At 36.9% G+C, this 14,916-nt stretch overlaps 1 protein-coding gene across 1 annotated transcript; it reads right to left on the bottom strand.

The window, feature by feature from the left end:
• Positions 1 to 7,522: 7,522 nt before the first annotated feature.
• Positions 7,523 to 10,435, bottom strand: LOC137747623 (heat shock factor protein HSF24). The gene is made up of 2 exons (XM_068487764.2): positions 9,849 to 10,435; positions 7,523 to 8,510 (listed from the first exon to the last, which is right to left on the bottom strand). Exons 1-2 carry the CDS (start codon positions 10,050 to 10,052, stop codon positions 7,830 to 7,832), a joined length of 885 nt encoding a protein of 294 aa, XP_068343865.2. The 5' UTR covers positions 10,053 to 10,435; the 3' UTR covers positions 7,523 to 7,829.
• Positions 10,436 to 14,916: the final 4,481 nt, after the last annotated feature.

Genomic DNA, 14,916 nt, shown 5'->3' with positions numbered 1-14,916 from the left:
CCACTCCAAATCCACCTCGCTTTTGGCTTGGAATCCATGCTCCATCAAAGTTGCATTTGACCCATCCCTCCTCAGGTTTACTCCACTTCTGCTATTCATGTCTTCCCTGCTTTGCATTCGTCTTGTTACATCTATGAAATTCCTGCAACCACCCTTCAGCTTGAAGCACAATCTCAAAAGGATTTAAAGGCTTACCATTCCATAACACTTCATTCCGGTTGTGCCATAATGACCAGATCAACGTTAAACAAAGTTCAAAACCCGACGCATAGCCCTGTAAACAGAGATGGGCTAACCAATTCATGAGATTGACACCGTGCCCAGCATCCACACATAAGCCCAATCCTCGAAACCACACCGCTCTAGCTACTTGACAATCCCGCAGGACATGCTCCACTGTTTCCACATGACCTCCACACAAACATTGATTTAGGATCTTTCAATTTTTAAGCAAATACTTCAATTTCTCATGTTCTATGTTTAAACTGCCTATATATGTGAGAGGCTCTCTCACAAATTTCTAACTCTGTTACTGCACATGGGATTAAAAAAAAAGGAAGCAAGGCTTCCTTCACATGCCCCACTTGCCGCAAGTGACAAGCTGATTGCAATTGATACCCAGCATTGCAGCGTTGTCGTCGAAGCCCAACTGCTCTTTTGTACATCCAACAACCAACATTAAGGGAAGCTGGTAGATCCAACAGTTCATATCCAACTTTTTTATATAGTTACATTTAAGCAACGTCTGTGATTGAATATAAGAAAATTCAATAGTAAAAAAAAAAAAAAAAAAATTGACGGTCCAAACTTAACTCAAATTTCATACTAAAAAGTCTTTAAATAGTTAAATATCTATGTATTTGTTTAAACATCCACACAAACAAACATTGTCCTCATACAGTTCTTCTATTTTTCTTTCTACCCACTTCTAAAATGATTTCTTCCCATTTCTAAATTTTTCAAGATGCCAAAAGATCATGTCAGAGTTATCGAATTTTAAATATTTTTTAGTTAAAATGTTCATACAAAATAAATTAAGATAATCTACATAAATTTTATTTTTGGAAAAGATGCAAAAAAATAAAAAAGAGGCTAAAATCATTCTTTAATAATCTATAAATTTTAAAGTTTTAACCCACGGGGTTACACATGTTATCTTATGGGCTAATATGATATAACAAACCCTCCCCATGGAGTTTCAGTTTCTCCTAAATCGATGCTTTGTATTCCATAGTAACTATTAATCGCACAATTTGATCTAAATTGTCAAAGTGTGGCTTATAAGTTAGCCTAGCAACACCTCGTACATGGAACACCATCAATATAGCGGAATCTTAGACGTTCAAACAAACATAATGCATAAAGTTGAATCGATTGAAATAATTTTGACATTCTCATGATGCAATGTTAGAAAATTGAAATCTCATAGCCCATTTTCAAAACCACCTCAAACTTGACAAGTGTAAAAGCCCGTATTGTGAGTATCGCACAAGTAAAGAACTTCTGATCCAAATGTATATTGTTTTAATACTGTTGACCTTAAAAACTACCTAGCCTACGTGGCGCGCAAACCAAGTAATTAATAAGCTAACTATGTCCTTCAGTCGAATGCAGGGTGTGCCAACTTGTCAACTGAGTTCGGCCAGAAAGTCAAAAATATGTGTTGATGTGGCATTAGGCGCACTGCTGACTTCTTGATCTTGCGACTGCGGCTAAGGAAGGAACATGTCTCAACCTTTGGGTTCTATAGCCTGAAGACAAGGCTGCTAGTTTTGCGAAGTTCAATATCAAATTCGACTTTCAGTGTGCCGAATACAGTAACTGGTAACACCTCACTTCGTCGATAAGGCTAATGAGATGACCTCTTCCAACGAGGACTCGGAAATCCTTGTTGATCGAGACTTGGATAAATAAGCAATCGGTCTTGAAGTAGTGATGTTTATCCAAACTGAAGGTGCTCTAGGGTCTGTTGATTCTACTGCTTCAATGTTGTTTATCCAAACTGAAGATGTTGTCGGTTGCCTTCACAGTGTTGTTGATCCAAACTGAAGATGTATTGGCGAGAAAAACGAAAATAAAAATCTCAAGGTGTTTGAGAGGTTTACGCAGGGAAGTTGTGTGTTGAATTGGAGGGTGTTTTGAATGATGCACTCCCCTCTCTATTTATAGTAATGATCTCATCCATTGTCGAGGTAGATTTCCACTTGGATTAGAATTCCTCAACTCAATCTCATCATGTCTAGACTAATCCTAACTCTTATAGGACTTTGAATCAAACTCTTTAATCACCCAAATTCATCCTTTGATTCTCGGCATCTTTTATGACTCAAAGCATCCTTAATTTTCGAGAATCCTCATTGTACTGGGATTTCATCACCTAACCCATATCCAGATAAAACCATCTCCTGATAGGATTCAGCCGAACTCCAATAGGCTTGACCCATGACAGAATATTCCAGTATCTATTTATGGATCGAGAATAACTCTAGGCTCAGCCCAAAGCGTTATTTCGAACCCAAACATTGCCCCATCGCTTTTCAGGTCTTCGGCCTACAATAACTGGCCGAACTTCGACCTTGAAGAAGTGATCCATTATTAATCGAGAAATAAACCTTCAACCTATACTTTGTGGTCGCTCAAAAGATCCTTGAAAAACGAATATTCTTTATCCACTCAAATGCATTTATCATGCACAATCTCCTACTACATGCCTGTCTTTGATAATCACAACTGTTTGACGAGTGATGTTTTCTCGTCACGACTGCCTGGATTCAACAACACACACGCCTCACGCCCGACGCGCGAAACATCTCTTTATAATGATCATGCTTTAAAGTTCACCGTCACAAGCAATTGTGCAACCTCAATTAGCGTGTTTTTCGATCTCTTCGCCTGGATTTTAAATATTTTGTAATGATTGCAAAATATTTCGGCTGGATTTATCCCTCAACTTTTGAATTGAAGCCGTCGATCTTCTTTTCCAGTTGCTTATAAATATCACTTCCAACCTCATTCCAACTTCACGTTTCCAAAATTCTCAAAACTCTTGTCGTTTTGCTCTTGAGCTTTCGAAACCCAGAAAAGACCAACTTTTAAAACCCAAACAACAACCTCCAAACTCTTGCTTCAATGGCTGCCAATATCTTCATCACCAAGCTCATCGAGGAATGAGACAAGTGTCGTAATTTCATTGACCACAATGCTATCAAACCACTACGCTTTGAAGGAGACGTGGTTGCCACTCACCAAATCCTAGGTCCTTTGTTCAAAGACGAGGTTCCAGAAATCATCACTGAAATGTTGAAGGCCCATTGCTTAAGCCATCTCACTTAGGGACATGACTAGTAGAAATGAGAGTTGACCAAACCACAAGGAACCTGGCCCTTGATCCTTGTGGCCTAGGCTATTTAGGTTAGCCGATTAGAACCTCACTTCGGTGGGGCCTGAAAATCACTCAGCATCTTCAATCCTATCAAGCTCTCGACCATCAAAATTAACATGGATCGAGAACTCCTGAAAGCTGCTCTGAACTTCTAATGCTCGGTCACCAACACTATGGTACTCCCTCTCGGCCCCATCGGACCAAATGTCCATGATATAACAGCCATCATTAGCACACCTCTATCTGGTATTCCAATTGATATCGTCATTTCTCGGTATCAATTCAACTTAGACCTTCAAACGTCTTCGAAAAATACAATGCCAAGGTTTTGAAGAAAAACACTCAAGATGAAGTACCGAAAGACGAAGTGAACAAGCTGCACAAAAATTTCTTTAATTACAGCATGCTTATCAATCACTTCGTCGGCCGAGAAAAAGAAGGCCTCAAGAAAAGAGAACACGAAGCTTTCTTGTTCTACTGGTATAATAAGTTCATTTTTTGTACCAAGTCGAACAAATGCCTTGCCGAGAATATGCCAGTGGTCGAGGCCCTACCATCCTCGCCAACCTCACGCACTGTCTCGCCGATGCTACTATCGGGAAAATTAACCAGTATCATAACAGCCCACTATGGGTCTTTCAACTCTGGCTACAAGTCTACTCCGCCAATCTAAGGCCAGAAAGTTTCAATTTTGATTCCTCTAAAGTAATGGGCTTGCAACTAGCCTCACGCCCCAACCCAGCTCACTCCCCCGAAGAAAATTTCAAATTCTTCTTCGGCCTCGACGACCTCACCAACAACGAATTCTTAATCTGTCATCGAAAAGACTACCCTTCCTCCCTCAGACTTCCCACATTTGCATAGGAGGAATGAAAGATGTCGATTTTCAACAAAATTGGGGATTGTTCTGCTGGTGTTAGACCCATAGCCAAATCTATAATCAAGTCGCCTTCCATGAACAAATATATAACAATACACCTTACTGGCTCATGATCGATGCAGATCTAGTTTCATTGCAAATGTTCGGGACCAGCGTGCCCTGCTTTGTCGTTGTGGAGAAAAGTTGACGATAATTTTCTTCTCGGCTTATTTATGTTTTATGTATGTTTTTGTCGCCTATCGATTTGTGTGGGCTTACTTCTAAGTGATGGCTTTTCTGTTCCTAGGTTTAGAACTACCACCACTAATTTATTGTGGAAATCAATAGCGGCGGTTCTTATGAGTTTCGTTGTTTTTTGTGGTTGCGATATGAAGGATTAATTAAGTTTGGTTGTGTGCTTATTCTTTCCAGATCAAGGATTTGATTACTAGAGAAGTTGTACTTAGTTGGCACCCTCGTATTTGTGTTGTAATCATATTTTTTGTATCAATGAGTTATAACTATTGCTTATGATGAAAAAAAACAAAGAAGTCAAGAATATAGCCATAAGCACACATATAAATAAAATATTACTCCTAGCTACGAACTTAAGACGATACTTTTTTTATATACAAAGATATATTTATATTAAAGGGTAGGTGAAAAAACTAGTATCAAATGTATCATTCACGAAATTTGAACCTAAAATACAAAACGACAAGTCTTGTCATTTGGTAGTACATTGCTACCAAGTTGTCATAACTCAAGGAAACACTCATTAGCACCTCATCACTAAATTTCAACGGTATGTTTCAGTGAGGATTTTTAAATTTCAAAGGTATGTTTTAGTGCTGAGATTGCTCTTCCAATTGTCGCCGGAGGAAAGATTTAGGTGGTGAACCAGAGATTTCATCGTCGTCATTGAAATCCTCTACCAGACCTTCAATAAAAACATCTTTTGTCGTCTTGGTAGTCTAGGCGAAGACTATGGCATCATGACTTTAACCGCCGAGATTAACTTCCTTTTCCCGGCGCGGCCCAATTGTAGCTTCAGGCATCACAGCAACAGGATGATTATGTGCCTGCAACGCGTTAATTTGTACTTGACTCTGAAATATAGGTGCTAAACTGGTGGTCGACTTGCCCATAGTTGTTTTCTTTTTTATTCACTGTGTTTCAATGGTCATGAACTTTGTAGCTTAAGCACTGAAGGGCATAGCAAAATATTGACCCTAAAAACTACATACGTGGCGCGCAAGCCGAGTAATTAATAAGATAACTACGTCCTTCGATCGAATGAGAGGTGTGCCAACTCGGCGGCTGAGTTCAGTCAAAAAATAAAATATGTGTTGATGTGGCTTTGGGCGCTGCTGACTTATTAATCTTGTGACTGCAGTCGAGGAAGGAACACGTCTCGACCTTCGGTTTTAGAGCCTGAAGGGAAAGCTGCTAGTTCTGCAAAGTTCAATATCAGATTCGACTTTTAGTGTGCCGAATACAGTAACTGGTAACACCTCACTTTGCCGAGAAGGCTAATGAGATGACCTCTTCCAACGAGGACTCGTAAATCCTTGTTGATCGAGACTTAGATAATAACCAGTGGGTCTCGAAGCAATGTTGTTTATCCAAACTGAAGGTGCTCCTCGGTCGGCTGATTCTACAACTCCAGTGTTGTTTATCCAAACTGAAGATGTTGCCGATTGCTTTCACAATGCTATTTATCCAAACTGAAGATGTGTTGGTGGGAAAAAAGACAATAAATTTTTCAAGGTGTTTGCGAGGTTTGCGCATGGCAGTTATGTGTTGAATTTGAGGGGGTTTTGAATGATGCACTCCCTTCTCTACTTATAGTAATGATCTCCTCCATGGACGAGGTAGAATTCCTCGATCCATTTTCTTCAGGTCTCGACCAATCCTAACTCCTATAAGACTCTGAACCAAACTCTTTAATCATCCAAATTCATCCCTTGATTCTCGACATCTTTTCTGACCCAAAGCATCCTTAATTTTCGAGAATCCTTATTGTACTGGGATTTGATCACCTAACCCTTATCCAGATAAAACCATCTCCTGATAGGATTCGACCAAACTCCACTGGGTTCGGCCCATGACAGAATATTCCCAGTATCCTTTTCTGGACTGAGAATAACTCTAGGCTCGGCCCAAAGCGTTATTTCGGGCCCAAACAAATACATATGATATTATCTACACTAAGAGAATGGAAGTTAAATTTTACAATAAACCAGCCATAATAATTTGATTTGAATTCACCAATGACAAGAATTGAACATATGATTTCCCACTTACAACTGAAGAGAATATCACTCAACCGCAGTACTAACTAGCGATACTAATGTATTTATTGATCCTTTGATTTAGTACTTAAGATTTTATAAGGGATTTGGAAGGCCAAAAATGACCTTTTTATGGAACGGTAAACAAAAGCCACCTAGAGAAATAATTTTGAGTGTTGAGGAATGGCTAGCTACATACCATAGCTGGCATCAGCCCCGCAAGACTGCCACAGTCAGGACACCACATAGATGGAGTAAACCCATTAAGGGTTGGGTCAAGTGTAACTTCAATGGAGCATGTCATGAAGCATTAAGACGTGGTGGAGTTGGAGTAGTGTGCCGCAACAACAATGGAGAATTTATGGAGGCTTTATCAGAAGGATGAGACGCAGTCTCATTGCCGCTGCATGCCGAGCTTGTGGCTGCATGAAGGGCAGTACTATTTATCCAGGACCATTTTGAGGATGGTTGCCGAATAATCTTTGAAGGCGATTCGAGTCTGACACTGGCAACCATGAAGAATCACGGGGATGATACCTCTTTCCTTGGGTCCCTTATTAATGACATCAAAACTTTTATAAGAGACATCTCCTAGAAGAACTTCAATTTGACTTGACGTGAAGCAAATAATGTAGCTCATAAACTTGTAAGGGGCATGCATTGGATGTCAGCAGGAGATAATGTGGTTTGAGGAACCACCGAATTTCATAACTGATGTTTTCTTTGAGGATGCCTCTATTCAATTTTATTTTCACATTTGTTCTAAAGGATAGGTAACTCATGTGCAAGACATTATTTTACCTTTAATCGGGTTGAAAATTCCAACAAGGTTTTATCAAGCCCATGTAAGCATACTTTCCTCCGATAATGTACGTTATCTTTTATGAATTAATGAATAGCGTACTTCTTAAAAAAAAAAAAAAAAATTGATCATAGAAAGGCTTCCCCAACATGTAAAATAGCAAATAATAAAGTTTCTCAAAAGGATGAAAAAGCAAAGACACTTTTAATTCCCATTTTCCAGCATTGTACAAACAAGGTTCAAAAACCCAATTCCTTATTACAACTACATAATAACACCGCCATAATTTTTGTCTATCCATTGCATTTTATGGAACTACTATGTTTTTTTTTTTTTTTTTTTTTTTTTCGGTATTTATCCATATTTTATGCAAAATAAAAACTTACATTTCTACAAATTTTTCAAACTGCATGCGGGCAGGTGCACAGTAGTTACCATGTAAACCTCCCAGTTTCCCGCTAGCTCCGCTTGGCTCGGACTTGCTCGGCTAGCCTAGTTACACACCTTCCCGCTCCTCATCATCGGCGCGTGAAAATCCACGCCGCCCTTCATCCTCTTCGCGCGGGGAACACCACCGACACCACAAACACCGAATTTCTCATCTCGCCCCGTTTTCTTCCCCTTCATTTTCTCGTCCCCCTTCACCCAAACCCCAAACAGCTTCAGTCCTTCCTTCTCTTCTTCGTCATCATCACCACCGTCCATATCAAGAGCAAGACCACGATCGTCCGGTTCAAAATCATCGCGGGTGGGCCCATAGCTTCCACGCCCAATGATGCGGTTGATCTGTTCGGGCCCCATCTTCACGTACTCCACCAGAAACCCCACCAGCTCGTCGCACTGCTTCTTTGTCTGCGCCAGCTCCGAGTTCAGATTCTCGTTCTCCCGCTTCAGCTTCTTGTTCTCGTCCGATAAATCCGCCACCTGGCTCAGCGTCGCCGTCTCCACCGACCCCGGATTCTTCGAGTCCGGCAACGACGTCGACGTCGACGCCAGCTCCTCCCCTGAGTTCGACGGTGTCGATGGCCCTCCAGATTTTTCACCTAGCGCTGCCTGGGCCGCCGTTGATGTCACCGGTTTTCGGCGGCGGATCTCGGACAGGAGCTCCTTCTGCCCTCGCTGGAAATTCTCGTTCGCGAACTCCCATTTGTCCGGCACGGTCTTTCGAAATCCCTGAAATTAAAACAACCGAAAAAATCGATTAATTATTTCGTTATTAATAATTAACATATCATTTATGGAATAATTGAGTAATTTCTAGAAAGTTCAATTTTCCGCTGTCCGATTTGGAAAATTGGAGGCAGGGGGACCGGACTGCAAACTTATCTATTGGGTACAGGCCGGGTGCAGATCTGCTGCGCGCAAAAACCCTCTGCCCACCCTCTGCCGGCATTAAGCAGTTGACACCTGTCGACGAAAAATACCCTAACCAGATCCACTTTTTTATTTTATAATTTTTTTTTAAAGTAATTCTAAGAGATTAAATTTATAAACAAAGTTTGTAAATTAAATAATGTGTCATCAATAAGAAGTAAATAGGTTTATCAATATTTAAGCAATAATTCAATCATTAGATTTCATACTATATAATCTTTAAAATTTCGATTACTAATTTAGTCTATCTAGTATTTCTCTCACGACTAAGGTTAAATCCATGAAAAAGTGTCACAGGGTGGGCACAGGAATAATGGGTACAGTAGATATGGGCTCCTTCGGTCCGCGGACAATGTAGAATTCTAAAATGGGCTGCGATCTCGATGCTTCCACCGTGTCGTCATCTTTCATTAATATATATACTTTTAATACACACCAACTTTTTTTCGGTTGAAAACAAAAATTAAACTATAAAAATTTCTTCTGTAAAAAAAAATTATTAATTGGAAGTTTCCAGGGAAATAGGCTCATTATTATTTTAGTTTATTAAAACATTTTAAAAAAAGAATTACCACAAAAAAAATTATTTTATTGACCATTGGGAACATTTTCGACAATGCTTATTTTCTTTTATGTGGCTTTTTTTTTATGTGTTCACATGGATCCATCAAATCAAAGCCTCTTTTTTTTTTTTTTTTCGGTTGACGTCAAAGCCTCTTTTATTTATTTTCAAGCAATTTTCACCAACCATTGAAGAAAAAAAACAAGGGTTGTTTTTTTTTTTTTTTGGTTGACATCAAAGCCTCTTTTATTTATTTTCAAGCAATCTTCACCAACCATTGAAGAAAAAAAAAAGGAAAAGAAAACCAGAATCTCTATGGAAATCATTCAACGGTCTTTAGTTTTGTCCTCTAATTTGTTTTTACAAAAACATAAAACTAATTTATGAACTATTAAAAACTAAAGATAAATATAAGTAAAATTGTTATTAGTATTCTAAAAATTTAAGTGCATTTTTATTATTAATTTATAAATAAATAAATTTAGAATGCTTAATTAAAATTTTAAAATGCTAACAACAATCTTCTATATAAAAATACACAAAAAAAATATATATATAATTGCGAAAAAACTTACATAGGTATTGAGCTGGCGGACGAAGCTTGAGAAATTGTTGTGTTTGAAATATTTAGGCAACAAGTCCCTTGCAAAATCCAGAGTCTTCCAAACCACAAACGTCGTCCCACTTTCATTCCATGATATCACGTCGTCCAAGCTCGGATCATCCACCAGTAGATACGTCTTCGTCAGAAACGGCGCCGGAACGGACCTTTGCGCCATTTTTTCCGATGGAAAAAACCCGATTAACAAAAAAATAAAGAAAAAAACTTTGGCTTTAACACTATGTAACTGAGCTAAAAACCCACCCTTATTCTGGTTTTGGGATTGAACTAAATTATGGGTTAGTTAGGATTTAGGAGGAGGTGGTAGGGCTACTAAAAAGGAGAAGGGCAGTGAGGAAGTCCCAACCCCAGCAGTAAAATCCTGAGAGAAAGAAGCGAGAGAGAACAGTGTTGGTTCGAGCTTTGCCCCTACCAGGTACCATGGCGGTGGTTGTGGTGGTTTTGAGGTGGAAGAAAAACCAAGACCATAACTCTCTTCTTTCAATCCCTTCCTCAAGACACAAAAACAAAAAGAGAAACGCAGCTTCTTTCTTGCGCGTTCGTGGACATGCCTATTATATAGGACAAAAGTTGAAAGCGACGTGGGTTCTAGAAATTCTTAGAAACAACATAATGAAATATATAAAATATGAATGGTAATTAATTATTTTTCTTTTTTTGGGTAGATTTTGGAATTAACTTCGCTGCTGAATATTTCAGAAGGAATTCTTGCTTACATCTAATTTCGAGTGGACAAGTATACAAGTTTTAATTATTTTAATTAAAATTTGAACACGTGTTCATCTGAAATTGAGTGTAAGCAGGACCTCCTGCTGAAATTTCAGCAGCAAAGTCTTGTTCCTATATTTTTATCCGGGTTACAGACTTATCTTGTCAAACCGTGAATTCCGACTACATGCTCAACATTCATGAAAATTAATGTTTGGATTACGTTTTAGCTGTCTTTTTTCATATTGGGTTTAGTGTGTGCCAGACTACGAATCTAACTAATTTTCGCGCTTCCTACTTGAAAATTTTAATTTCCAAATGAGCATTAGTTGTCTTGTTCAAATAGAGTGAACTCGTAGTTAACCAAACATATCGTGTTTTCATTAACCAGTGAGATCTGAGCTAAAATATGAGTCATATTTTTGTTAACCCGTAAAATTTATTAGTGATCCGTTAAGAAACATCAAATTTTCTCATTACATATAATTTAGACATTTTACAAGACATTTACTTTAAATTTAAACAAACGGATACTCCGAGATAACTTCAATCCTACTCAGCCTTTTTCTAATCTCATTCATTGATATGATTTATTCTTTTAAGCTTTATGTGTCATTCTTGTAAGAAAAAAATTATACTGATTCTTTTAAAGATACTTAAAGGTTAATTGCAATAGCCATAAACCTTAGCCGTCTAGAGAGAAAAGCAAAGGTGATCATTCTTCGCCGCCGGCCCTTGCTTTCGGCCTACGGCGGCAACCCTTCTAAAAAATCTTCTTGGTCTCTTTCTTCTCATGTCTTCCACTTACTTTTGTTTTTTTTAATCCAATTGTCGTCATGAAACGTTGTATCCGTCAATAATTATCGCCTTTTGGGGCACGCACACATCAAACACAAAATTTTAACTCCAATTTGCACTTTTTAATATGAGTTTGGATCCACAGAGTGTGGAATCAGTCAGGTTTGCGTCGGGTTGGGATTTAGCTAGCAGGACACATTCTCTTTGGTGTAGCGGGAGGATAAGGGGGGTGATACTATTTTTGTCCTTTTAATTTTGATTATGTTTAATAGTTTCCAGATTCTCACTAGGAGTTTGATAGTTTTGATTTCTCTATTTAGTAGAAGTGTTTTTTCTAGATTTTCAGTTGAGATCTATGCATGAAAGGGGTGCTGTTTGATAGATATACGGTTAGACTTTTGGGCCTCATAATTCCTATTCCAATACAATTTGAGAGTTTGTTGTCACATGATCTTCGTGTAATAGGAAAATTAACGATTTCGTTAACCCTTGTAATCTTGCAGTTTTCGATGAGCTCGGCTTTCAATGAAGCGCTTGAAATCGCTTATTGCTTTGCAATTAGTCATGATTCTTGTAATATTTTAAATCTAGTTTGTAGAGACCATTTTAATTGTTCATGAATATGTCTCTATAATGTACCTCTTTCAACTAATGAAATATCGTATCTTAATAAATAAATAAATAAGTTAATTGTGTGCAGTTTGGCATGCGATACTTGAAAAGTTGAAGCTCTAAAGTACCATGAACCTTATAAAAAATAGGAACAAAGCTAAACTATTTTGTCGAAATTAGCGTCTATTCTTTAAGATAATAGAAACGTCATAGGGAAATAATCCAAGTTTGTTTTTTCTTTAAACGATATTACCTATACTAAAGTGGAGGGTGTAGGGTTTAGTCTTATAATTGACTAGTAATAATATAGTCCAAATTCGTTTTTGACCTCTTCCTATGGACTTCTCATTTCAAAGTAAAAAAAAAATATCACTATAACGTAGTACTAAGTGGCAGAATCTAAGTTGTTTGAATGTTCATATGTAATGGTTTATAGTGACTTCTGTTGCAAAATGTATGGTATTTATTTATTTTAATTGATTTTTTCTTTTAAAATAACAGGTGGTTAATGAGTAAAGTAAGTAAATTTTTTAACATGCTGTGTCGTGTTACTTATTATTTTTTTGCATAGTTATTGCATATTTTTCTTTCACTTTGTTCAATACAAGTATAATTTTTCAGAGTGTACATAGGCAACAATTTATATGTTATATCAATTTAATTAAATCCGTCTAGCCTCTTGTCTAGGTGCTAGGTCTCAGTTCGTCACTCGATTAGCACTTAACATCTTTTAGAACTTTGGTTGCATGCACAACACGCATGAAATATTTAATGTTGGATTGCATTTTATTTGTCATGTCACATTAAGTTTAGTGTGTCAAATTACAATCTGATTAAATATGACACTGCACGCCTGAAAATTTTATTGTTCGAATGAGCCTTAGTTATCTTACTTGCAACCGAGTTAATTCATTATTAATCAGTTATAAAATGGGTTGTATTTTTGTTAACTCGTTATAAAAAAAATTGTTTTTGTTAAATAAAAAGTCCTAAAACATGGCAATTTTGGTAACAAGTTCATACATTAAACAAAACCCACCACACAAGCCCCACTTTAGTCGTGTTTGAAAGATGAGATCGATATTGGGACAAAGGGACAAACGACAAGCTTTTTCTTTCTTGAAGAAAATGATGAAAGAGAGACTGAGAGAGGTGGGATTTAAATTTTCTAATGGGAAATGGGTGGGAGTTCTTTGATCGGTTCTTTAAAGGAAGCTTCTACTACATTTCTAAAAGTGTGGGTCTTCCTTCTTGTATCAATCAACTTCCGTACGCGTGGCTTTCAACATTTTCCGCTTTTTTATATGGGTAGGCTGTGGAAGAAGAAAGAAGCATGTAGCTTAGAAGGACCTGCAAGAAGAGCAAGTTCTAACATTAAAATAATTATTGGCCTCCCCAAGAGCCTTTTCTTTCCTCACCTACTACTTTTAGACTTTGATTAATTTTTATTTATTTATTTGCTAAGCAACCCTTGATTAATTGCTTCCTTTCTTCGTTACTTATTTCTTTTTTCATTAATCTTGATTTTTTTCAAAGAAAAAAATATACTCGGTAATAATCTATACTACGAAAAAAATTTGGTCAATCATCATGCACGAAATATTATTTAACAACATAGACTTATTACTTTGACTTTAATAATACACATAAAACATAAGGAGGCAGATTTATGACACTATTTTTTGAATAATTTTTTACACACGTTTTTCTAAGCCCACTCTGAAATGTTTTCAATGATCATTTTTGTAAAAAATTAAACAAATCTAAAACTATTAAGATTAAGACATTCATTTATAGTGAAGAAAATAGACGAATATGGTTTTACAAAGAAATCATAATCCTTTAATCCAACGGTCATATGATTTTAAATTTGGGTGATTTTTAGTAGATATGATATTTGAGAGAATATCTAAAAGATAAACGGTTCATATCGTTGAAATACATTATAAAGTGAGCCTCACAAAAATGTATGTAAAAAATTGTCTAAGAAAACTGCTGTCACGGATTGTCATCAAAACATGATAGATATAAGGGCTGAGAGTATATATGATAAATACGTACATATTATCATCTTGACTAAGAAAATAAATTTTCACAACTCCTCCTCTTCATGCACTCTCGTATTTGTTTTCATCATCATGTTTGATGCTTGTTGAATAAATTCTGCTTATAACTCTATCATTGCTAATGTTTTGGGGTGTGATATTTACACATCTCATTTTACTTCTCACACACCTTTTTAATTTTCGGTCATTGAATCAGATGAATTGAAGAATATCAATGAACAGAAATTATCAAGGGTGTGTGAGAAGTAAAATGAGGTGTGTGAATAGCACATCCCTTTATAAATTATTATCTCATATAAGCTCTCCACCTATTAGTTTAAATATAGGTCATGATCGCTTCCCTTAATTTGTTAGTTACTAGTCTTCCCAATCAGTTAAAAATTTCTAGTTTTAGACTAATATATTGGGTACCTATTGAATTTGTCTTTCTTCTTTCCCGTTTATTTGTCACCATGCAATTTGATAATTAGTTATTGGAGTATTAGTGAGACATCTTCTTTCTTAAGTTAAATAAATGCCGACATGTCACTATGAGTAAGGAATTTTATCATGATTAGATAGATAGACACTTATCTTTATCAGGTTCATCTGTCTCAAATTGATTTGAGTGTTTTCTGAATGCAAACAACCTTATCAATAGCTAAATAACTTCATTACCAAGTTAAAATGCAATGGATACATCCTTTTTGGAATGATTGTGGAATTAAAATTTAAAGTAACTATATATACATATAATAACTAATTGTTGGTCCAGTGATAGTACGTCTCCAAGGTTTGACTCACGTAGATTCAAGGATGGTCTTATTGTGTAAGTTCAGTACCTAATCATGGCTAGCT

Source organism: Pyrus communis, chromosome 2 (genome assembly GCF_041283825.1).
Source record: "Pyrus communis isolate YQ-2024b chromosome 2, ASM4128382v1, whole genome shotgun sequence".
Lineage (NCBI taxonomy): Eukaryota > Viridiplantae > Streptophyta > Magnoliopsida > Rosales > Rosaceae > Pyrus > Pyrus communis.
The sequence above is the reverse complement of the archived record's forward strand: the minus strand, read 5'-3'. Positions and strand labels throughout refer to the sequence as shown.

Coding starts and splice junctions, on each gene's coding strand:
- LOC137747623 (XM_068487764.2), bottom strand. CDS start 10,052: ATGGCGCAAAGGTCCGTTCCGGCGCCGTTTCTGACGAAGACGTATCTA. Junction 8,511..9,848: donor TCCGCCAGCTCAATACCTAT/GTAAGTTTTTTC, acceptor TTTTAATTTCAG/GGATTTCGAAAGACCGTGCC.